Consider the following 25224-nt stretch of genomic DNA (forward strand, 5'->3'; position numbering starts at 1 on the left):
AGCGGGATGAGATTCAGGCCGTGACTCAGCAGCCGCCGCCGCGGCGATGGTTGCGGTGGGGCTGCCCCTCCGTGCCCGCACGGCTGCCGGGAGCGGGGAGCGCGGCGGGCAGAGCCGGAGCGCCCGCGGGCAGCGGCGGCGGGGCGGGGCCGGGCCCGCATGGCAGCCGGCGCGGGCACGGCGGGGCGGGGCGGCGGGAGGAGGAGAAGGAGGAAGAAGAAGGAGAAGAAGAAGGTGCCGCCGGTGTCGGGAGGGAGGAAGGAGCACGGAGCGGCGCATCCCGCCGCCGAGGAGACTCGGCCGGTGACATCACCGCTGGAGCTGCTGAGAGAGTCGGAAAATGGCTGCTGCGAGGTACCGGGGGACCCCCGTGGGAAAAGAGGGGATGCGACTGGGGGGCGTGGGGTGTCGGCAGCGGCGAGCGCCCGCGCAGGTCCGTGGGCGAAGGGGGTCGGTGGCGTACCCTGGACCCGAAGCATCGGTCGAGGCCGGTTTCGTGGAGGGGGAAGAGATCGGGAAATGATGGTGAGATCCATCCTGACAAGATGACCAGAGCCCTGAGCAGGTGCGGTGCTGCCCCGTGTCCCCGATGCCGGCATTTAGTGGGCAGCGGGCGGGACGGGGCAGTGTGCGCTGCCCGGCCGTGCCCTGCGCGAAAGGCGGCGGGGCTGCGCTGAGCGGCACCCGCAGGGACCCTCGCCCTGCAGGAAGCTGCAACGCGCTGCAGCCAATGTCAGCCCCGTGCCCTTCCCTCGCCGCCGGCCGCAGCTGGTGCAGCATCCAAATCCTGCCATGTGCAGGTCGCTAATGCAGGCGCTAACAAGAGTTGACCTATGTCGCTGTTTCTACCTCTGTAGTTGTTACTGTGACAGTCCCGACTTTCAGAGACTGTTTCAGAGGTGTTTGGAAATGCAGTTCTAAACTCTTTCACAGACACGCAGAAAAAAATAGCCAGGTACCATTTTGCATTTAGTCATGTTACTGGGGGGGGAAAGGTTCACTCAAGGTAAAACTCATGTGCTTTTCATGTATCTTTGATGTGAGCACATAAATCTGTAGAACATTTCCAAAACTTCATAGAAATAATTAAAATCTCTGTTTAAATATTGGAGAAACACTGAAATGTTACTACTTTATTTGACTGACATGAAGCTGCAGAAAAGCATATGTGTAAATTTAAGTTAAACAAAAAAATATGCAAGTTGGAAAGACAAAGAAGGAAATGTGTCTATGGTAGCTTAAATAAGAACAGGGAAAATAATCTTTGGAAATAGTAAAATTAATTTATCACTGGGCTAATAACATTATAACATTGTATTGTACCCTTAAGGTCAATAACATTGTAACACTTTACTGTACCCTTATGGCTAAGGAAATCTGTTATCATCAAAAGATGCTCATGATGGTGGGGGGGGGGTAAGTAAAAAAAGAAGAAAAAATTGGGGTTTAGGTCTATAATAATTTATTCCAGGAATTTTCTATCATTTCATTCTATACACCAACAGAGCGAGCCAAAATAGTCTGTCCTATTACTTTGTAAAATGGAAAGTTGCTACATTGCAGCCATGGTTTCAAAGCTTTCCCTCACTGCCTGGAAACTGCCAAATGCTGTAAGGTTGTGTTGCATCACGTGGTGCAATATTGAAATCTTTCCTAATACCGCAGTACACTGCAGTAGAATGGTTCTAATGCAGATTACCTGGAGATTATTCAGACGGTCCAAGTTACCTCACTGAAACATGAAGGAAATTGGTGTGATCCTCCTGGCATCGTGCTGCAGTGCCACGCTGCAGGATATTGCAGGAGCAGGAAACTTTTGGACACCTTTAGCTCTGCACTGATTTATTGTTTCAGAGTGGGATGATAGAGCGAAAGTAGCACAGCAATGATTGTACGATAAATCACAGTGAACTGAGGGGGAGCGGTTCTTTTCACATTGTTCTCAGGTAACAGTGTGTAGAAATCATCTGACAAAGCTCTAGTGAAATCTTTTTAGTTTAAGGATTATAGCTTTTCCCTTCTAAGAGTCAGAGCTCACTGGTGTCTTGAGGATAATGTTTTTCCAAAAGGATATAATAAATTTCATGACAGCTGCTTAATTTTTTTTTTTTTCAAATGTGAGAGTACAGTTTAGTGCAAGAAATGCTGACATGCATGATTTTTCAGAGCTGATGCTCCAGGCTTTTGAGTCAACTATCTCACATGGACACCAAATTGCTGCTCTAGCTTTCTTTATATTCATTACTGCTGTGCTTGATAAATACTGCAGGGTATGCAAGTGTGGTTAGAATATTACTTTCATGGCAAATAAAGTTTAAACTGAAGTTACTACACATTAAAAATAAGCAAATTATATGTGGGTAGATTTTTTTCCCCCCAAACAGTAATAAAGAGAATTTAAGAGAAGTTGTATATGTATCACACTTTTAATCTAAGATTCTTTACAGAATGTTTTTTAGGGGACTTTTCCTAAATCTTAAGGATGATAAACAGAGAAGACAAAAGAAATGAAGACAGAAGGTTAAAACAAAACCTCTCATCTGAGATTTGACCTCAGAAGGGAAATCCTGGAAGGAAAGCCATTGCAGAGAAGAAGTAAAAGAAGGTAACAAAGCCTTGAGACTAACTGTGATCACAGGGACCAGAGCTGGAGGGGAGGTCAGAAGCTGTTGAAAAGTGGAATTAAGTGTTTTAAAATCTAATAAGGCAGTTATTGATTCTGCAATAAGTAGGGGTCCTGCTGCCATTTCAGAGTACATATGAGTGCACTTTTGCAAAGTTGTGAGCAGGTGGGATGTCGGGTCCTGCAGATGCTTGTTTTGGTGGGGACCACAGGCAAACAGGGCAGTGACAAAGTCACTGGCATAGGTGAAGCTTCGGGAAGCAGCCTTTCACTTGATCAATTCTGAGGGAAGAGATGGTGATAATTATTTCATCAGTGGGATCAAAAAGGGAAGTTCTACCTCAGAGAACCCACAGAGAAGAGGCAGAAGAGGTGATCAGTAAATATTTAGAAGTGGAAAGGTACAGGAGGGTGTTTCTGTGGTTGCAGTTACTCTTGAATGCAGTTTACCTATTTTTCCCAAGTTCCAAGAGGCAGGGAAACAACATGGAAATTGTGTCAAACTCCTGCAGTTTAATGTAAGAGTTGCATGTGCTGTAGCAGCAGCAGCCCTCCTGCAGAGAGAAAAGGTAATTTTGACCTCAAATATTCTTTCAGCTTGTCTCTAATGACAGCCTGTTCTGACTTAGAATCTTGCCCAGCAAGGCTGAAGAAGGAGATCCTTTCTCCCTTACCCTTGTCCTGTTTGGAGAATTGCAGTACAATCTCTGGGCCAGTGCATATTCCTTGATAATTTAGGTGATGTTCAGCCACACCTATTAAAGGAAACTAAAAATTCTAGCTGAGTGCCATAGGTTAGACTGACAGGCAAAAAAAAAAAAAAAAAAAAGGCAAAAAGAAAATATGATGGCATTTTGAGTGGAGAAACCTTGCCTTCAGAGGTCTGCTGCCCTCCCCCAGTGTGAGCCATGGGATTCAAGGGCACTGCACAGCTCTGTGAAGGCACCTCTGCTCCTGCAGACTGAGGCCTTGTAGACCTCATTTGGCAGATCTAAGAGTCCCTGTATCAGTGAACTGAGGGGGAAAAGGTCACAGGCTGCATCTGGTGATGTGGCATAAGAATACGAGACGATGCATGAAATTATTTCAGAACAGTAGCTGAGTGAGTGCAAGGGTAAGATCACCTCTTTTCACTGGTATGTAGGTATGCTTTAAGGACTATGTTTGTACTAATTAATTATAATTGAGTGAAATAGTCTGCCTAAATGACTACTTAACTGGTTAGAAGGGTTCTCCAACCATCTAATACTTTCTAACAAAATATTTGGGTTTTTCCTCATCAAACAAGAACCAAAGTAAATATAGTCAAAACCAAAGAGGCAAGCAAATAAAATACAGAAGACATAGTGTCTGAATGTTATCAACTTCTTTTGATGAAATAATTGACTTTCCCCCTCAATATTCTAGATTACATAATGCCATCAGTGCTACACTAGCAGCTTAAACATACCATAGGAAATGTTGTGAAAGTTTCTGGTAGGATAATTAAATCTTATAAAACACTTCCTTCAGTTGAAAGAATAATGTTTGCTGGCTTGATATAGGCAACCGATTTTAGAAAGAATTGTCATGTCATATGTTCTAAATTCAGCAGGGCTATTACAAATCTTCATTCTGCAAAACTTGCTAAACTGTTTACTCCATACAGTGCTTCATATGGTTAAAAGGCATGCTAACATTAGTTAATTCTCACAAAATCTTTGAAATTAGGTAACGTGTGCTGTTATTTCAGATTCATTGAAAAGACAAGGTGAACTATAAATTTAAAGGCTGTATGATTTACCCAAGACCAAACTCTGTGATTCCAGTGCTACAGACTGAACCTCTCCATGGCTGGAACATTTTGCCACTTACATGTCATAGGTGACCATGTAAAACCAAATTCTTGTCAGCTTTATATATGCAGAGGTAATTGTCCTTATTTTTTGGGCTCCTCAGCTCAAACAACTTGCATATTTAAATTCCCTCCATTTATTATACTGAATATAAATCAAATGGCAAATGAGCCATACAGTTGTACACTCATGGCTTAGCGTATTGCTGGAAAAATGCTTGCAGGAATCCTGTAGGCATAAATTGACTTTACAGACAGAGAGGCTGTTCTTGAGCCTAGATGGAAATATACTGCTGAAGCTCCTATGGCACTTTTTTTTTTTTTATTACAGCAGCAGTGTGCCCCTTTGTCCTTGGTTGAAATTTGCTCTGTATTCATTTTTGGCAGTGTTTAGAGTAGCAGTTGTCAATCTGTATGTGGCCTTACATCCCAGAGGGAATTGCACTTCATTAGTATTTTAATTATACAATGGAAAGTTGTTTAAGGATTATTTCAGACTGATATACAACACTGGTCCTTCCACTTTTATATTACTTCATAAAGTTGGGTTGAACAAATACAGTAAAAAGACATTTAGATGAAGGGAAAATTAGATCTAGTAAGTTTTGAGGTTTTTATTCTTGCAGGGAAGATGCATTGCTGTCAATTCTCTGAAGTGTATGCAGAATTACTCTTAGTTGAAGTAATATTCCCTGGAGTAAGAGGACAATGTGTATGTCTCTTATTCTAGTTCATGACCTCTAATAATAATGCAGATTTTTTTTTTCCGCTCCTACCTATCAAAATGTTGCAAAACCAGAGAAACTGGGGAAGAGATTTGGAGTAAAAGAGCAAGCACTTTGAGTATTAATCAGGCATGACTTCTCTTCCATGATCACTCACCTATGACAGCCAGTAAAGACACAGAAGTAGAGATAGTAAAGATGCTGCTAAGTTATTAAATAGTGACCAAAAATCAAGCCTGGAATTTTCTATCTGCTGTTTCACGTCTTTCCTTTTAAGAGTTAAAGGGAAAATGCCACCAACAGTAATGCTTTGGGGTAGAATGAAAGATATAATTTCTACTACCTTATAAAAAGAATAATATGCATCCTCTTATAACTTCTCATATCAGGTTATCAGAGAGTTTGTTTGAATAAGTCCAATTTGAAAGTATATCTGATATATTTTCAGCCTTTTAGGAAAAGTTTATTTGACTGCTTGGGCTGTTGCATGGAGCAAATGCACAATTATTGCACCTCAACATAGATTTGCATGTGATCAAACTTTCTCTAATGATCCCATAAACATCTTTAGACAAGATACGTGATGCATCACTGTTCTTAAATGTTTATAATTTGTTTATAATTTCTTAAAATGGATTGCATTGGATTACCCAAGCCAGGTCATAATGAGCACAGCCAAGAGTTTGACTTTACAGAGCTACGTTGACTGTTTCTTCTTCCAGGCTACTTCTTGCTTCTAAGTGTTTGAATATATTAGCCTGCATGGAAAGAGCTTTCTTGGGATTATTCAAACTTCTGTGGCATAGGTATTTCATCCAGTTCAATAGAGATTTATTTCTTGGTCTGTATATTAATATATTTTGTTGCACATGGCATTTAGAAACAAGCAAATTGGAGTATTAGTTCTCCATCTGTCAGCTGTGAAATAGTTATTTAATAAAGATACTAATCTGTCATGTAGAATTAGCTTCCTGCATCTTACTTGGCATCTTGCTATCTTAATGTGAATCTTTCACTGAGTATGGGATTAAAATACAGATAAATAAACTTACATGGTTTATAGGCATATGAGATATCTAGGCTCCTATTTAAACTCATGTAAATCATCTAGGCTCAGAGAATAATGCATTTCCCTGAAATGTGTTTAGTGCCATTTGAGGGGCCTGGAGGTAGTAACCACCATTGTAAGCCCAGAAGAGGGTCCAAGCCCTGTGGGAAGTCTGTTCCCATCAGAAGAGGCAGCTGGAGGCCTGGCATAGTAACTTATGGTATCTAAGATTGCACCATGCATTTATTTTTAGGCTACTGAATTGAGCCCTACAGCACTTCCCTCCAGGAAGCTTTAGCTGTGTTCAGTAGGGGCTTCACACTTATGACTGTTGGAGCTGCTCAAGGCTGAGACATCTCCAAAAGGATGACAATTGTGATAAAAAACTCTGTGGGAGATTTGTACTTCTAGAGTAGCAGCTGAAGGCCAAGCCAATAACAGTGCTAGGCACCTGCTTAGAAAGCCAAATTGCCCCCTGCATCTCCAGTGATTACAGCAATAACTTAAGACACCTGGTGCACCAGTGACACCTAAATGCAAGCATCTTAATCTAGAATCCTGTACTGAAAACTCAGTAATTATGCTAGCTTATCTTGAAATCCATTAAAATTAATGCCATGTTTCACTGATAGTTGAATAAATTATTGCTTAGAACAAAAGTTTAGTACTTCCAGAAGTATTAAATATGCCTGCTTAAAAATTAATTATTCAGCCTTTCCTATCACTCAATTTAACAAATAAAATTAATTTTTTGTTGCAAAAATCAGAGCTTTTCCAATAGATTTCTTCAAGCTTTTGATTTAAGCCACAGTTCTACAAAGGACTTTGGCATTTTAAGTATTAATATATACTTAAATAATATACTTACATAGAACTCCTAAGTTCTATTTTATATATATATATATATATATATATATAAATATATATATATATATATAACTGTTGATAAAATGTGGAAAGAGGGCACTATTGTGAAAAATAAGAATGGCTTCATTAATTCCTTGGGTTATTCAACAGATTTTAGAATGTGGTACAAGGTTTGCAGCAAGTCCTCTGTGTAATCCTGTGAGTTGTAAATGCTGCTGAGGCTTTAAAGTCAAGGAGGCCATCTGGGTAAATAAGGCCAGAGCTGCTGCTTTACCATGAATAGCATCACTTCTTAGAAAAGTGTCTCAGGTTATTTCACAGGGAGTCACACCAGGATAGTGATCTGCAGTGAGGAAGTGACCTCTTGAATATCAGGAATAAAATCATAGAGTTTTATCCTTCCTGTGAAAGACAAGTGGGTTAATTTCTGTGCATTTATACTCTTAAGAGTTGCAGTAGTGCTCTGATAGATGCTCCCCCAGATTCCTAGCTGAATTTGCAACACAGCAATACTGATGATTCTGGAAAATCTGTACTCTATATTTCTCAGCTGAGAGCAGCAGATTTGTGCTTTTGAATCATCTTTTCTCAGAAATTACTAAGATATTACACTGTAAATCTTTTGAGCAGTAACACACTTTTGCATTCTGACAGCACCTAGTTTCACTGAATTCATTAGTAAACATTACACTGGTTTCAGGTAAAAAAGATTAGAACCTGCAACAGGGCATATAACTTATTTAAATCTGGTCATGTTTTCCATCATACACTTGCTATTGGGAACTTTGAGACTTCAGTGCAGCCCATGTTTTTCATCAACATTGTATTTAATATTCTGACACGTTTGATGTAAAATGTGACAGTCTAAATAACACAACCCAAATGCCACTTATCATGCTGAATTGGAAATAAATAGGTTTTTATGAGGTAGATTTATTTTAAGACCAGTTAAATTTGGGGTTTGGTTTGGCTTTTTTCCCAAGGAAAACTAGGATAATTGAAGGCTGAACTCAGAGGGTAAATAATATAAAATGTTAGTACATAATAAAATCTTAGCTTTATTATGTATTGCATTAAGGCTACAGATATTTGGCCTAAAATAAATCCCCTTGCATTCCACCTGGGTCTCAGAACTCAGAAGGGTTGGGTGCAGCTGGACTTAGCTTCTGATTAGAACTGATTCAGCATTACCAGACTGGTTGAGTTCAATAAGTAATTGTATGATCATAGACTTGTATATAGTGCAGTTTATCAGTTCAGTGCTATAGATCTGAGTTCAATAAAAACTTTCAGAATCCAGATTCACAAAAAGTACAGTTACCTGAAATAACAGGAAAGCAGATTCAGGATTGCACTAACTACAGTGTATCACTACAGCAGGTGATAGTAACAGAGCTCTATTGCTGATGTCTAGATGGAAATATAAAAATATTCCTAGGTCTTTACAATGCACTGAAGGCACAAATCTCACCTAGAGGCATCCCTTCAGGGGAGGAGGACAGTCCATCAACCGATCCCAAGTAGGCAAAGGTATTTTCCCCTCTCTCTTTTTTCTTTCTTTGCCCCAAACCCCGCCCCCCTTCCTTTATGCATGTAAGGTGTGTTTCCATTTCTCTTCATTTGCATTCTTAGGATGTAAAAGTTAATATGCAAATAGGGCTTAATGAGTGTGTTGGTTATTTTCAGTCAGGACTTATAATTGACACAAAAGGTAGAATAAACACTTTGGTCCTTCTCCACCTGCTGAGGTGGCAGTAAAGGCTGTCTGACCTTCACTAGAAAGTCTTTGAGTACATCTTTGCCTCCTTAAAGGACCACATTTATAACAAGGCTGGTTATGCAGAGTGGCTGGTAGAGAGGTGCAGGTTTTCTCTGGGGCTTCTCTGAGACTTCTGCTTCACCCGGGCATCATTCAGTCCTTACACCTTGCTTGAGCCAGGTATAAGATAGGCAGGGGCACATCTCGTGTTCTTCTCAACCAGTCTCATCAGTTCTTCACCAGTTTAAGGCAACTCTATAGCAAACCTGACCATTTACTGTAATTGTGGATCAGTTCCTTGACTTGCTGAAACCAGTGTCAAAGCCCTGCTTTAAGCCAACAGAATCAGACTCATCAAACGGGTACGCAAAATCTCATGTTGTAAACTTGTAACACTTTGCACTGAGTCTATTGAAGGAAAAGAGAAATAATTATTTCAGCATGCCATCTGCCAGTTCTCTGTCTGAATGGAACAGACTATGTCAGACAAAGGGTGAGATATATCTTTAAGTGACCTTTGTGGATTTTTGGTGGCTTTGGGGTTTCTTGTGTGGTTTTGGTTTGGTTTTGTTTTGGCTTTCTGTGTTGCTTAGTAACAATATCACGATTAAAAAAATTATAACATTTTTGCAGTATGTGAGGTGTTAACATGTTTGTAAAAATTAAGAGTCCAATTAATGTTTCCTCTGCAGAACTTTAAAATTATATGGCTCCTTCCTTTTTTTTTTTTTTTCCCTTCTATAAATGACCTAGAATAGTGAAAAATCGTAAATTTGCATTTCAGTATTACTCAAATCAGCAGTGTTTTCAAATAGAGCATATAGCAGAATTAAATAACTTGTAAAGCATAAGTGGCTTTCAAAAGTCATATAATGTCTTTGTGGTTAGTAGCTGCACACAGAGTAATGCCTGTGAACAATAATGTTTCCTCCAAATGAACCACTGAACAAAGCATTCAGTGTCAGAAATCTTACTTGATGACTTGCAGAGTTATGTCAGAAAAATTTAAAACAAAGAACCAGATATACTTTAACAGATTTCTTATGCCATCCTTTCGGCTCTCTAACTTCTGCTGGTCTACTGGAATCTATCCTACTATTCAAAATCTGTTCAAAACCATAAAAAGGTGATACAAGATGAGTTGGACCAGGCCAGTTTCTGTAAGGAGACACACCAACTTTATAGTCACTGAGTAGCTGGTGGAGAGAAACAGGCTCTCCCAGACAGTAAGTCATCTGCTGTCTTTTAGACACGTGTCATAGGGTGAGATGAATCAGCTCCCTTTCTGCAGTGACTGAGCCAAATGTGGCTAGACAACCTCTAACTTTTAAGGCAGTAAAGGTTTGGTTAATGTTAATCCCAGTCCCCAAGTTATTTTGCTTGTTTTCTGATGATACATTATATTTTGCCTTTTGATCTGTTTTGGCAAATAAGATTTTGGAGGGAAGCATCTCCAGCAGTCCTTGGACAAGATTCACATTGACTCCTGTGGGAGGTCAGGGTGAGAAAACACTGCAAGACTTCTCTTCCAGAAAGTGAAGTGTTTCACTGTTCCTTTTCCTTAATAGTGACATTTTGTTCTACCTTTCCATTCCCTTTAATCACTGGCTAGAAATGATGCCAGCAGACAGTTAGGTGTTATCTCCAGGGCCCATGTATTGTCACAATAAATTCTATGAAAAGTCTGATTAATGTCTACTGCAGGAGCTGAAGGCATTGCTCCTTAACATAAAAATACTTACAATCAACTACTACACTCCGTTCCTTTTATTTGGCAATGTAATGATTTCATCATTTTACCCATAACACAAGCAGTTGGGCTTATGTCCAGTGGAGCTGCAGCAGAGAAAAGGGGGCCTGGTCAGTTGTTGTTTGCTGCCCCTCAACTGCTTTCCTGCCTTGCTCCCTTTATAAACAGCAGGACATTCCTTAGTGAAATTGGTTTAGCTGTTAGTACACCCTCTGACCACAGGCAAGAATCTTGTCAGCTCAGAAGAACTTTATATATAATGCAGATAAATTGCTGAGCTCCGCATCCTGCCATGACCATGGTAAAAATTGTCCTTCGCTTAAAGAGGCAGGAGGTATTTTCTTGGATCCAGGTGCTTGCCTGGTGTAAGGACTGTGTGAGATAATTTGTTGTCCATGTGCTTCACGGTGTCTACCAGTGGCACCAGGCTGCTCTCATGGATTCTGAACATCCAGAAGTCCACATTTCCACTGGCTCCATTAAGCTGTTTAAAAATGTAGGCAAGTCTGATACCTTCCAAAAGCTGTTGCACTTGGTACTGATGTGCATGGTATTGGCACAGTGTGTACGGGACTAGCCCTGGTGCCTGATGTGGGGGATCATCACTTGCCCTGCATGCTGTGACAGCCTGTACATTCAGTGTACCTCTGGAAATCCTGGGCTGGCTTGCTAACCCAGTACAAGTTCAGACCACACAAACGTCCCAACGTGGTTCAGAGAATATTTGTCTTAATACAAAATGAGAGACAAAAGACAAACTGTTAGAGGACTGCAGGGAAATATTAAAAAAATATAGAAATCAGTCAGTTGCTAGACAGCACACTGGCAGCTCTAATTTTGCTGCAATTCTGTGGCTCTTATGTGGGCTTTTAGGAGAGTAAAGAAGTAGCTCACAACTGCCAAGGCCTAGGGAGGAAATATCAAAGTACTTCATTTGAGAATCAAAGAACTGGGTTGTGGAAATTGCTGTGCTGAGTTATCAGAGGCAGAAATAATATCTTTGAGCCAGATGAAAAATGTTGAGCTGAGTGAAGTATATACTCAAAGGCATTTTGAAAAAGAAGGAATACTGATGCCCAACTGATTACATACTCTACCTGTTTCAAATCTGGTATTTTGTTGTTCAGACAAACACGAAGTTCCAATTTGGACCTTACCTGTCCATAGTGAGGTCATTGCTGGATCTTTTGTTCCTTTGGATTCTGTTTTGTCTATATGTTTATTCATTTGAATGATCCCTGTCTGTGGTATGAGTATCCATCCAGCATGGATCAGTGGTAGAATGAAGTCTCTAGTGAGTCATGCTGGGCAGAGATATTCAGGGTGCTTCCTCTTCCAGAATTTGCATGGGATGGATGTTTTCTGATCTTTAAAGAAAAATAATGTCAATTCTTGCAAACACAAGTCTCCTTTCTCCAGTGAGACAATACTTAGCAATCCTACTGTTATCACACTAAGCATATTCTGCATAAAACTTTGGTTTAATACTCCTTTTAATGGTGATTTCTTATCTATATTGTTTGCCCCGTTGTATTAGTAAACATGTTGACAAGACTGCAGCTGTCTTTTGCCAATTAACAAGTTCAACCCTGTATGGAAAGCCAGCTCTGTTGAGACATAGAACAGACATGTGGAATAGTGGCAAACTGGACTTCTGCAAAAGAATTGACATTACTTCATAGAGTAGTGCAGCTAGATATTCTCCCTTTGACATAATAGCCCCATGTAATTCTCCTTTTCTAGCTCTGAGTTACCTTTTTGACAGCCTCTTCATGAGGCACTAAATTTGCTTCTGACTGATTGAGGCCAAGTCAATCGCAAATCACACTGTCACATCTAGGAATTCGTGAGTTTTCAGCTCTGTGAAAGTAGTTCACCTTTATGAATTGACCATATGTTTGCTGGAAAGAAGACTCAGGTTTGAAAATCAGATTTTCTATGTATTGATTTAATAATTTTAAAGTAGAAAATATCTTCTCTGAGTATAGTGGCAACACTTAAAAGAAATGGTTACATTTCCAGTAGAATTTATACTTTCATGAAAAGCTATCATCCTAATTGGGAAAATAAAGCTCAAAGTATGACTTGTTCCCTTTTCCTGGTAGAGAAATTCAGTGCTTTAAAAAACCCAGAACAGCATATTGCTTTAAAAGTATTGTTTTATAAAGCAAATTATTTAACTGTATATTTTGGGTTGGGTTCTCCTTGCTGCTGTTATTTCTCATGAAGCAGCCCAGCTCTCTTCGAGTCCTTAGCCTGTCACTTCTTTTGTACATCAAGTTTTCCACTGCCAGGATATGTCATACCTCACCCACTCAGTTGTCCTGGGTAGTTCTGGGTTGGTTTTCTGTGGCTGCAATTGTCTTCCTGACCATGAAATGATAACCATACATCCCACTTAATAGCATGAATAGCTAGCATTTTCTTCCATTTGAGGGAAAGGTTCTATCACACCTGTATCTTTCAGCCAGAAGCTGGACTAAAAATTTTATTGAGACAAATGTAGAAACAGTAGAGATCCCAGCCAGATTGAACACAGAAGTAATATGGAGGCCAGGGCTCTGTGAGCGAAAGCTGTTTTCTGTGCATAGTTTTGTAGGAAAATGTCTGATGTACAGGTGTTAAACAGACCATCTCCCGTCTTTCGAGGGGGATACAACTCACTGCTTGGCTAGTTTTCACTTTCTTAGGATATTTTCATACAAGGTAATTACCAATATCCAGCAAAAGGAGGGTTGTTTGGGGCTTTCCAAAGGGTTCTTGTAACATCCCTGTGGCATGATACAGTAACTGCTATTTTTCCTTTGATGTCCTCCAGGAAGTGTCTGTGTGACAAGAAAGCCACTTAACAATGAAAAAATTTACACTCTTTGATTTTGTAAATGATAATTCACTGCAAATTGGAGAGACTTCATGGATACAGGACCTTCCCTGTGATGACAATGAACTAGAAAGGCTTCTGAAGCCTAATGAGCACGTACTAGTAAACTGGCCTGTGGGAGAAAGAAAGACAGAAAAGCACCTGGTGAAAGTTGTGTACATGAGTGGTGAGTGCAGTTCCAGAACATTTGTCTGCTATGAAACATGCTTTTAAGTTATAGTTGCCTGACTGTCTGTGCTTTGGTCTTTTTCCTTTCCATCACTTCAGATGACCCCCAAGAGCTAGTGGAAATGATGCAAAAGATATTACGAGCAGATGAAATTACAAAAATACAAGTCCTTGGAAAAGGCAAGAGGAAGAGGATAGAAATGATATTCTCAGAAAGTGAGGACAGTGACCTGGATAAAGAAAAGGTGAGTTTGTGTCTTTATGTGCCTTATATTGTTAGGTCCACAAAGGAATGAAATAGACTGCAACTATTGATTCTTCATGACATAACACACAAAGGATGTCTAGTAAAGGTAGGAACACAGGCAGCCTTCACATGGTACCTCAGCACAATAATCTGCCAGAGCAATTACTTAGGCAAATGGATTTTGTCCTTCTCTGTGTCAAGAGATGAGTGTTACTCAAGGCTTTGATGCTCTGTAACTCCATTGCATTTTCCCCCATAAGGCAGAAATCCGACTAGTGCGTAAAAAAGGGAAGGGACCAGGTTTTCTGAGGTGTGCCTTGTGCTGAGACCTGCAGTGACAAAATATAGGCAAGGAAAACATAAAAGTTAACAAAGTTACAGATACATTCTTTAAAACTACTAACCAAGACTGTCAAGTGCACAGTGAATAAAAACTTATGGTATATTATGAAATACTGTAATGAAAGTCTCTATAGGAATGCAAAGGCACTGTTATGCATTTTTTACAGGGGAAGATGATGAAACATATAAAAAGAAAGAAATCGTTGCAGGCACCTGCTCCTGCCAACATCCTGAGTCAACTTGAAACATCTTTAATTAACAAACAGGTAAACATCTTTTCAGCAATTTTAATATATCAAGTAAAAGCAGTCTGAAAGGTATTTTTGAGGGAGGCATGGGATTTTTGCTGTAGTGAAGTTGACCATTCTAAAAGATGCTGCTCTAGAAAATTGATGGAGAACAGACAAAGATACCTAACAGTTACATATTACACTGATGTTTCATTTTTAATTTTAATAAGAATATTAATAGCTATGTTTGATAAAAGCTTTTATTAAAATGCACTGAGTCTGTTTATACAAGAGAATTTTTTTATTTAGCCAGATATTTTAATGTTAGTTTTGATGCTTTGATTTTATGTTGTTTTTGCTCTAGATATCACAGTTGTTTGGGTTTTTTTTCAGAGAGAACCATACTCAGGAAGCAACTTTCTATATAGTGAAAGTAGCAGTGATGATGAAGAGCCTTTATTTCAACTCTCCAAGGTGGAACTATGTGCCAAAATTAAAAGTCTCAAGAGGAAGCTGACAGATACCATGAGAGAAAACTGCCGCCTAAGGCAGTCCCTGGTCATGCTTCAAGGTAAAGTTGGGAGTATTTTGATGAAGAGGAAAGCCTGAAGGTCATGAAAAGCTTGATTTATAAGAGGCCATTTAGTTGGGAATTATGGATGCTCAAGCACCTGACATGATCAAGGCCTACCGTTAGCATCACAGTCTGTGATACATGGCAGCATTTAATTCCAGCAGCACTTACTGACTTACACAGAGGCCATGCAATCATAGAGTTAGAAATGAAAAATGTGTCTCAATCCTGTTAGTTATTCCCAGGAGAACCTTTCTGTATGCTGTGTAACCATTGGCTAAGCTCAAATACTTCAGTGACCAGTCCAGTGACCCTTATTTACTAGCAGTCTTTCTTGATCAATTGATATTTCATTTATTCTGAAATTACTTAATTTCTAATTACTTTGGTAATTCCTCATTACTGATAATCTGAGTTAGTTTCAGATGCACCAAATTTAATTCTTCCCTAGAGATGAAAAATTTTGTTCCTTTCTACATGAATCCTTCATCTCTTAGTGATCATCTCTGAAGTGCCTCTCACTTGTCCCTGTCCCTTACTCTGAGGCAGCTAAAACTGAATCCAAACTTTCAAACCACTAGTGAGTGAATAAGTTTTAAAGAGGATTTACTCCCTCCTGTGCCAGCTACACCATTCTAGACAATGTGGTGGTATCTGGCTTTTTTTTTTTTTATTGTCAGATGATTTTGCAACTGTTAATCATTTTCATTTCCCACCTGATTGCATCTCTTATGTTATTCATCGTGGTTTGAATCATTCATCTCCACCTTTTTAAATATTATTTGTAAACATTTTCTTTGTGTTGGGCAACTTTTCTCACACATAAGTCAATTTACCTTGCATCCTGAGCAATTATCTTAGTATTTTACAATATTTTATTTAATTTAGTGATTCTGTGTCTTGCTGATATCTCTTGCATCCTTTTTGCTCTGCATTGATTCTTCTTAATGGATGCAATAAAAGTTTATATTTGAAAATATTACTTTGAGGACAGATTATTTAAAACATATTCTCTATAGATGAAAAAAAAAGAAAAACCTCTGCAATCTGTGTAATTTCTTTCAAGGAAAAAGAATCAGACATCACTTAGCCCATATTCAATAGCTTTATGGACTTGCAGAGATTTTGAGATTGTAAAAAGAAAAAAGAGAAATAGTCTGTTTTGTCCCAGGATGGGCATAAACTAATAGTTCCTCTTAACCTTTCACTGAACTGATCTATTCTAGAAACTGAGCCCAGGTCTTCATGGGAGGGGACAGCAGAATGGCAGGAAAGCATTTGAGAGAGGAGGAAAAATGTATATTGAAATGTCTTTGCTGACTATTTTGGGTCTTTCACATTATGACAGGAATCTAATTGCAAAAATATCTCTGCTTATGTAATTGGAGTCTGAAAGCTTCCATTACTATTTTACCCTTCACTTTTCATCTGATTTCAGTGTTGCCACAGGCAGTCACTCATTTTGAGGAACTGGTAGGGATGGCTGAAGCACTGCTCAAAGGGGGAGTGACATCATCTACGTCCAGTCTGCATCCACATGCTGTTTGGAAGGCATCTCACAATCCATTAGCAGATTCCTATGCAGCTATGCATAGTAACTCCAGCTCACCAATAACTTTGAATGTGGAAGAAGAGGAGCAACAGACTGAAAAACAGGTCAGTTAAAAGGCAATTTCAGGCATGAAACTTTATACAGTATAAAGTTTACTGCTATAACGTAATATAAAAAATAACCATCAGTAAAATAATTTGTCATCATTGCATTGATAACATAACTAAAGAGTTAATTATGTGCAGAATGCTCTTTCCATGAGAACATTAGTTTTTATTCAGTGTCCTGTATATTCTCAAATTCTCTTTAATTTCAGTGGCCTTGCATATCTGTGGCAAAGGGCAGAATGTGGATACATGATGAAAATGCCAAGATCCAGGGATAACTTCCAGCCTAATTGTTTGGATGCCAAAGGGGAATAATAGTATTTCAAAGATAATCTAAGATGAATACCAGCAGTCTGTTCAAACTGTTAATTTGTAATTGGAGGCTGCTATGTTTCTTCTCCTGTTCCAGACACTGGCTAGCAGTTAAGTAGAAATATGTGTATACAGAGATACTAAGTAAAGAAGTTCCCTTATTCTCTGCAATTATAAGAGAACATGATTAAGAAATCTAAGACACAGGGGCTGTACATGAAAAAAATGAAGGCACAACCAAAAGAATGATTGTAGAGTCTGCATTCACAATTTAAATAAACATTATTATACATTGGGTTATGCTAATCCATGCAAATAATTCCTGTGTGTTGTCATCGAGTGCTAAAATCCGAAGAAGTCTGTTAAGAATTATCATGGTATGTTTTGACTGCATATTGGAAACCACAAAATTTGACCTAACATCTTCAAAGAAATAAAAATATCTAATTTTCTGAGCAGCCTGCCTTACTTTATAGAGGTAGCTCAAAACTGCCTATTAGGAGAGCTCAAGCTCTTGGCTGTACCACTGCTGCATGCAGAAGCCACTCTCAAAGCCCAGGACCAGATGTCGCAGTTCTTAGGGCATGTCTGCTCGCAGGCAGGAATATTTGCTTGGGCACAGTGCCACGCTACCAAGGCAGTACAGAAACCATGTCAGAACTGGACCACAGCCAGCCTGCATGGAGAGCAAGCAGAAGGATTTTGCTATGTCTGAACATGTCCTGTCTTCACTAGTGAGTAATAAGGATGGTGGAGGGTTTGGTAGGATGCATGGGGTCCTTAGTCTGCCCCACATTTCTTCTGGAAAATAATCAAGCTGTGTGTATAGTCCCAAATGCTGAGCAGTATGCAAGTGTGGTGTTACCTCAAGCACACTGTTTGCAGAGATTAATTTTGAAATAGTGGTTTAGAAATAGAAAATGAAAAAGATATTTCAGTGGTAATAGTATATAATATTTCTAGAAAACTGCAGTAGTTATGCCTATGACCAATTTTGTTTTCCAGTTCAAGATCGAAAAGTGGCAGATTGCACTTTGTAACAAGAGCAAACCTCAAAAATTTATAAATGACTTGATGCAAGCACTTTATACACATGAATACATGGCTACACACAGCCTGACAGGTGCAAAGTCCTCCTCTTCAAAGGATAAAGCGGCAAAACCAGCTATGAATCAGAATGAAGTTCAGGAAATCATAGGTGATGACTTGTTAAGTTACTCAACGTGTCTCTGACTTGACAGGGGGCTTTCTTGGAGGGAGGGGCTGTTGTGCTTAGCAGCTGGTCTACTCAGGTGATGAGCTGCTTGCTATTTCCTTCTTCAGCTACATGCTTTTCAAAACCGTCTGTTATAAATACTGCCAGTGAAATGCAATGTAGTAGTGTTGTGTGAATTCTGTGCGTTTTATTCAGGTGACTGCTCAGGAACAGTGATATTGTAAATTGTTTTAGCCCTTGCAAGGTTAATCTGCAACAGTAAAACTTGGAGCATGATGATAACAGATAAGGGAAGGCAAAAAAGGACACGCTTGGATCAAATTTTAAATTATGTCTGCTGTGTTCTGAAGTTTAGTGAATGTTATGAATTCTGACATTTTAAATAGCGCTAGAGGCAAAATGAGAGTGTATAGAAGACAAAAATAGCAATCAGAGAAGCAAACAAAATTTGATTTATGCTGAGGTTTACAGCAGAAAATATTTGGTGCGTAGGACAGAAAATAATTTCAGATGGAAGTATTAGCTTTAAAGAAAACAGTATTTTGTGAGCATATGAAGCCAAATTTTAATTAGATTCACGCCTATGACTAAATACTAGAACAATATAGCCTTACTTACTGTACTATAATTCCTCCCCCATTGCCATGCCCTTGGATTTTGCAGTTCTCTTGGTTCCTTTCTCAGTTTAGCTCCAGTTCCTGTACCTTAGTATAGTTTTGTTGAAGTTATACAGCAGCTTCAAAAGTTATCAGTTGCAAAATCATTTTTTTTCTTAAGAACCTCGTTAGGAAAAAAAAAGCTGCAAGTCGAGAAAGATAAAAGGAAAGAGTGTGTAGGATGGTAAAAATATATTTAGAGGCAGTAAGATGAAACAGTTTCAGAATGACATTTTAGAAAAATGAAAAATATTTAATGGGATGAGAAAAATGGTTGGACTAAGGGTCTTTTTCAACCTAAATTATTCTAAATCCTACTAGGGCCTTGGCAAAATTGAAAAGGGAATCAGAGAAGGTAATCAGAGAATGGAATACAGCATGTTGTGGAGAATTCAGTGGCAAATCCTTTAAAGAAACCAAAGAACTTTGTTAAGGTAGAAGAGAATACTCTGGAATTTAAACAGAAAAGTGTCAAAATTATACAAGAGAAAAATAAAAATGAGAAGGAAGCCTAGGAGTTTTAGGCTTGTAGAAAATGAGTTAGTAAATCAGATTGTTTAAAGAAGATGGAAATTGTAGGACTTCAAAATAAAATTAAATTAAAGGGCAGAGAAATCAAGGGGAGAGAAGATGATGGAAAGAAGGGTGCAGGACTCATGTTGAGTCCCGTTATTATTGCATTCAAAAAATGTAGCCAGGCAAAACAGAAGGGAAATTTTTAGAAAAAGTGACATCACCTGCAAAAGAAAATTAATGAGGAAAAAAAGAGTAAGATTCAGAGTCATAAGGACTGATGAGGATAGGAAAAGGACTCTGATCAAGAGCAGACCATAAGGACGGAGGATTAGCAAGCACAAATCACTGGCTACAGAAGCCCTTGTGGCCCTGGAGTTCCTTTTGAGTCTGCCAAGAGCAGGCACAGCAATGTGGAAGGCACAAAGAAAAACAGGAGCTGTGTAAAATCTATGAAGGAGTTTGTAAATATTGTGAAGTAACTAGAGTAGAAGCTGAAGTAGCTGGAACTTTAAATGATGCAAGAAATATATTTTATATCGCACATCTCTTGTTTCCCTGATTTGGAAGGTCCATATATATATATATCATCTCTTAATTTTGCAGGAATCACAAAACAGTTGTTTCCAAACACAGATGATGCTTTAATCAGGCGAATGATGGGACAAAAATTGAACAATTGCACCAAGAAGCCAATTTTAAGCAAAGATCTTAACTCAGGTGCTTTTCAGAAACATAGCTTTTGGTAAGTCAAATTAAAAAATGCCCGAACTGTGTAAATCTGCATATTACTTCATAGTAATAAAATCTAAAAGCAGTCTTAAAATTCAGATAACAATATATATTTACCTACTTGGTATATGTACTACCCAGCCAGTAAATATTTCCATAAATTTGTACAAAGTACATAATACAGAAGCAGTCTAGCATAACATTACCACACAAAAATAGTTATTGGTGCCAGACAAAGCTGCACAAGACTGTTAAATTACAGGAAGAGAAAACAGAAGGAAACACATGGAGTTGCTTTGCTGAATATGTCTATTTTAGATTTGACATTATTCATGTTTCTTATTATTCTCTGGCTCACCATAGACCAGTCAATTCCAATTTCATGTCACCTGTTGTACCCCAATTAACCCACAAATTAATATAGGGAAAATCACACCTCTTTGGGATGTATTTTTAAGAGTACTGTAGGTGAGCTAAGCTGGCAGTCCTTTATTGCCAAAGGAGTTTAAATTATTGGGTCAGAGTAATTATTAAATAATATATTACCTATTTTGGGTATGTTCGCTTTGTGCGTGAAACTAATATAAAATTACCAAACACAAGGCTACAGGTGGTGAAGTCAGCTATTTGCCCCGCACTGTTTCCACATATTCCAGATGTACATACCACAGAAGGGTGGAGCTGGAAGGGACCCCTGTAGGCTGGCTGGTCCAGCTGCTGCTGCTCCAAGCAGTGTCACCCAGAGCAGGTTGCTCAGAGCCATGCACAGTTTGGCTGAGGCTCCAGCACCTCCCCGGGCACCCTGCGCTGCTGCTCCGCCACCCTCACGGTGCTGGCTGATGCTCACACAGCACCTCCTGTGTTTCCATTTCTGCCCATTGCCTCTGGTTCTGCCACTGGGCCCCACTGAGAAGAGCCTCCATCTACTTTACACTCTTGCATCAGTGCACACAGATAAGATCAGCTTGAGCCTTCTAGAGCCTAAACAGGCTCAGCTGCCTCAGCTCTCCTCAAGAACCTGATAAGAAATGAGCAAGGAACAGGACAAGAGATTAAAATAGGGTGACAGGGAAAAGATACTTGTCTTTACTTAGACTTTCTATAATGGAGTAGCATTTTTCTTCTTCCTGGTTCACTTATCCCCTGCATGTTTTTAAAATCCAAATTTGCAGCTGTAAGACACTTCATAAGAAAAAACCCAACAAAACAACAGCAACAAAAAAACCCCACCCCAACAACAACAAATAAGAAGCAGCTCAAGATATTTGTCTACGTTATGACACAAATGTTTGAAAAGTAGTAGTGCTTTGCTTCTAAAATTCCTTTCTAAACTGCCTGGTAGTACTCCACGGACCACCAGTGGTCTGTGAATTATTATTTGAGAAATATTTACAAATATCTGTTATGAAAATTCACATACACAGGTTTTCCCCTCTGGAAACAACAAACAAATGCACCAGCCTGGCAAAAATGAAGTTTACTATGTTAATGCTTAATGAGAAGAGAAGACTTCATAAAGTAAAGGTCCTGTGTATTTGTAATATACACTATGCAATGATTCACTGTAGTGTTTTTCCTTGTCCTTAACACAGACATGAAAAATAATAGCACAAAACCACAAATTTTGTCTTCTTTGAAAGTGTTAAAATCTTAAATATTTTAAATCTTTACCTCCATCAGATGGATTCATACATTTTTGCTAATTCCTGAGTCTTCTAATGTACACAGTAGTCCTGAAGCCTTGATAGGAAGAACTTGACTATACTACAACAATTCTGGGTTGTTATTTAATATTGTTTATGGACCTTCCAATTTAAACCCCATATTTAAAAAATGCCCTTTCAATATTTTAAAAATGCCCTTATGTCTGTTATTGATTAGTGTTTATGTAAAATCCAATCCAATATCCATTGTGACCAATTCAGATATTGCCTGAACAGTGTCTTTTGAATTTATGCATTTATAATGTTTTTTTTTGCGTCTGTTAAGCATTCCCTTGCTGTCAAAGCAGTTAAGCACCACCTAAGTAATCAAGGTAACTTAGTGATTCCATTAACTCAGATGACACACATTTTCTGTAAGAAAAGTAAGACAGTTAAAAAGTGCTCATAATCCCACTGCTACTCCTTCAAACCATCTTCCAGCAATGAAGTACAGAGAGGGGTAGAGAAAATTCTGTTCTGCAGGACCTTTAGTAACCGGTTTTCCAAACAAGTTACTAACTTTAAAAACTGGTGTTGCTGCAGCTTTTATTTCCCCCCCTTGCTGCTATTTCTTCCTTACTCACCTCCTCCACCTTTCCATAGAGTAGAATTATGATCCAAGAGAAAAATATGGAAACAAATCCAATGAAACAGACAAATTTCCATCTCAGATCCATGAAGCTGAGGTGAAACAAGGAAAAGAGCAATGTGACAGTGAAGAAAACTATTTAACTAGCTAATAAACAAACTGCAGCTTGGAAACTAAGAACAATACTAACTGCACATTTAATGTTAATATCTCAAACTTAGTTATAAATTGTCTCAACAGCGGTTCAACAGCTGCTCCTCAGGGCATCATCTCTTCGGCTGTTCCTCCTTGTACACAAGACCAGCAGGATGATGATTCACCAGCTGCTAATGCACAACTTCAGCAAAATGACAGCTGCCTGACTCCTCCACCTCCCACCCCAGAAGGTCAGCAGGAGTGTCCCAAACCCACTTCTTCTAAGGTGGAGTCTCAACTCACCAGCAGCTCACCAGCACCCTCTCCCAGCCAGGGCTGTGGTCAGGATCTCAGGAATTCAGACAAGGAATAACAGGTGTTTCATTCCAGCTCATGTGCTCAATGGAGATTAAGAAGCAGTATAAGATAAAAAAATAAATAATATCTAAATTGTAGTAGAAGTAGGGTAGTGTCCAAAATGGACAGAGATAGAAGCCTGAGAACTTTTTTCTCAAACAAATAAAAATCCCATAGTCTAGAAAAAAATTGAAGGCGTATTAATATATTTGAATTTAAGATGTTATAAGCTATATGCATGTTATGCAGTAATTAAAACTTGTACTGAAGAATACAAGTAGAGTTCCCCTTAGTTAGAAAAAAGCATTATTTAAAGTACTACCAAAAGAATATGTATGAGGAACCATAATTCCCCTTGCTTTCACCTTGACAGCTGAGGGAAATCTGTTTAACTGATCAAAGAAAGTTATTGTATATTAATGCAAAAAAGATATAATGATATGGAGAGAAAACTGGGGCCAGCACAGGAGTAGAAGAAATTAAATAGATGTTTAAGGCTGTTACTAACTTGGAAAACAAAATAACTTTCTTAGGCCAATGAAACTACAACTTTGAAGATATCCACAGGAAAGAGGCAGTTACTTTTTAACCTCTCAAAGTAGGAAAGGCAATGGAAGCAGCCATGTTCCTTTGTAGCTCAGGGAAAAATCCTCCAGGAGAGCCTATTTAGTTATGGTAGCCATTCTCTTACGGGGATTCTGCTGCTGGCACTCTGCTGGTTTGGCTGCTCTTACCTCCTCTCCTTCCCTGACCATCAGGTCCATAGGATAAGGGTGCCTGGTCCCTTCAGTGGGGAAATAGAGGACACTTCAGCAGAAGTAACTAGTAAAGTGCAGAGTTGCCAGCCTCTGCTCCCTGTGTTTTGATTTTGATATGCTACCCCTTGCTGAGAGAAAAGGTGGACAGGCAGAAAATTCCTCATGGGACGAGAAAAATCCCAGTATCTGGGCAGTTGCCCTTGAGATCTGACACCACTTCTTCCAGAAAGCAGCTGGCAGTCACACAAACTCTATAACAGCCTTAGGAGGAGGAGTGGAAGATACAGGCTCCCCAGGGCAGTGGTCACAGCACCAAACCTGACAGAGTTCAAGAAGTGTTTGGACAATGCTCTCAGGCACATGGTGTGACTCTTGGGGTGTCCTGCACAGGACCAGGAGTTGGATTAGATGATCCCGATGGGTCCCTTCCAACTCAGAATATTCTGTGGTTTTATGATTTTTTTCCTTGGTGACTGATTTCAGGTTTCCAGCATGCTGACATGGGAAGGAGAGAATGCTTGGGACTATGGCTTTCCTGTTTGAGTGTACTTCTCCCAGAACTGAAAGTACTATTAGCTGAATCTACGTCAAACATGGCAAACAAGCAACTAACAAATCAGATTGAAAAAATGAAGTGACATTAAGTTGAAGAAATCTAGCTTGATTTAAGGAAGATTTCAGGACATCTGAGTTACAGAAATAAAATAGAAATAATATAACAAAAAAAATCTGAAGATAAGGTTGTCAGCCAAATACTGTTAAAGGGAAGTGCTGCAAATCTAACTGCTCTAGAGCAAGGCAATAATAGAATGCACTGTGGAGAAGACTTGTTTGTGAGCTGGGGTACAAATTAAGTGATTTGCTATCCTTTTTCATCTCTCACCTAACAATTCCTTGTAGATAGGATCAGGATGAAAGCATGTATGAAATATGTTAGTTCTATCTCATGCTATTAACTACCATCTATAAAATGTAACAGAAGGAAATTTGCTATTATGTAAATTTTGTATATGTAATTGTATGTACAGCATATATAATAATGTATATAGTTAATCATATTTTTGAAGTGACTTTCTATCAAATAAAATGAAATATTACTACGCCTTAGTGCAGTTTTATTGTTCTCACTGTCTAATCGGCCTTCTCTTACATCAGCCTCTGTGGTACACAAAAACGTACAAGGTTGGAGTTTTTCTCTCACTCATTTTTTGGGTTTTCTTTCTCTTTAATAATTGTTATGAAGCCAGCTTCTGTAAAGCTCTCATTTTACCTGGGGAAGTGTTACGGTGAGCTCCTGGACACCCTTTTGTCCCCCTTTCCTAGGGCCTCTGTGGCTCTGATCAAGATAACCCCTGAATCCTCCCTCCTGCCCCAATGGGGTTGGCGGGGAGCCAGGAGAGCCCACCCTGTCCAAAACCTATATAGACCCCTGAAACTTCCTGCTCTTTCTCTTTTGCCCCGCTCTCCATGGACACCACAGAATAAAGAGAGCTGTTCCAACACTCTGGGAAAGAGCCTCTTTTGAATACTTTTCCCTCTCATGCTA

At 39.2% G+C, this 25224-nt stretch overlaps 1 protein-coding gene across 4 annotated transcripts; it reads left to right on the top strand.

Annotated features, from left to right (window-relative positions):
- Positions 1-150: 150 nt before the first annotated feature.
- BEND6 (BEN domain containing 6) lies at positions 151-24778 on the top strand. 4 transcript variants are annotated; one of them, XM_012572837.5, is made up of 11 exons: positions 151-354; positions 2448-2605; positions 13425-13653; positions 13755-13900; positions 14412-14510; positions 14868-15045; positions 16487-16704; positions 18025-18217; positions 20011-20149; positions 22669-22814; positions 24162-24778. In XM_012572837.5, the coding sequence occupies exons 3-11, from the start codon at positions 13458-13460 to the stop codon at positions 24314-24316; spliced, it is 1470 nt and encodes a 489-aa protein (XP_012428291.5). In that variant the 5' UTR covers positions 151-354; positions 2448-2605; positions 13425-13457; the 3' UTR covers positions 24317-24778. The 4 variants fall into 4 exon arrangements, with proteins under 4 accessions (XP_012428291.5, XP_072782591.1, XP_072782590.1 ...); XM_030269481.4 differs by lacking the exon at positions 151-354 and adding an exon at positions 361-955; XM_072926490.1 differs by lacking the exon at positions 22669-22814.
- The last annotated feature ends 446 nt before the right edge of the window (positions 24779-25224 follow it).

Source organism: Taeniopygia guttata, chromosome 3 (genome assembly GCF_048771995.1).
Source record: "Taeniopygia guttata chromosome 3, bTaeGut7.mat, whole genome shotgun sequence".
In the NCBI taxonomy this organism is placed as follows: Eukaryota; Metazoa; Chordata; class Aves; order Passeriformes; family Estrildidae; genus Taeniopygia; species Taeniopygia guttata.

Excerpts from the sequence above, each read along its gene's own strand:
- BEND6 (XM_012572837.5), top strand. The coding sequence starts at position 13,458 with ATGAAAAAATTTACACTCTTTGATTTTGTAAATGATAATTCACTGCAA. Across the intron at positions 13,901-14,411 it reads GTGACCTGGATAAAGAAAAG|GGGAAGATGATGAAACATAT; the intron begins GTGAGTTTGTGT and ends CATTTTTTACAG. Across the intron at positions 15,046-16,486 it reads GTCCCTGGTCATGCTTCAAG|TGTTGCCACAGGCAGTCACT; the intron begins GTAAAGTTGGGA and ends ATCTGATTTCAG.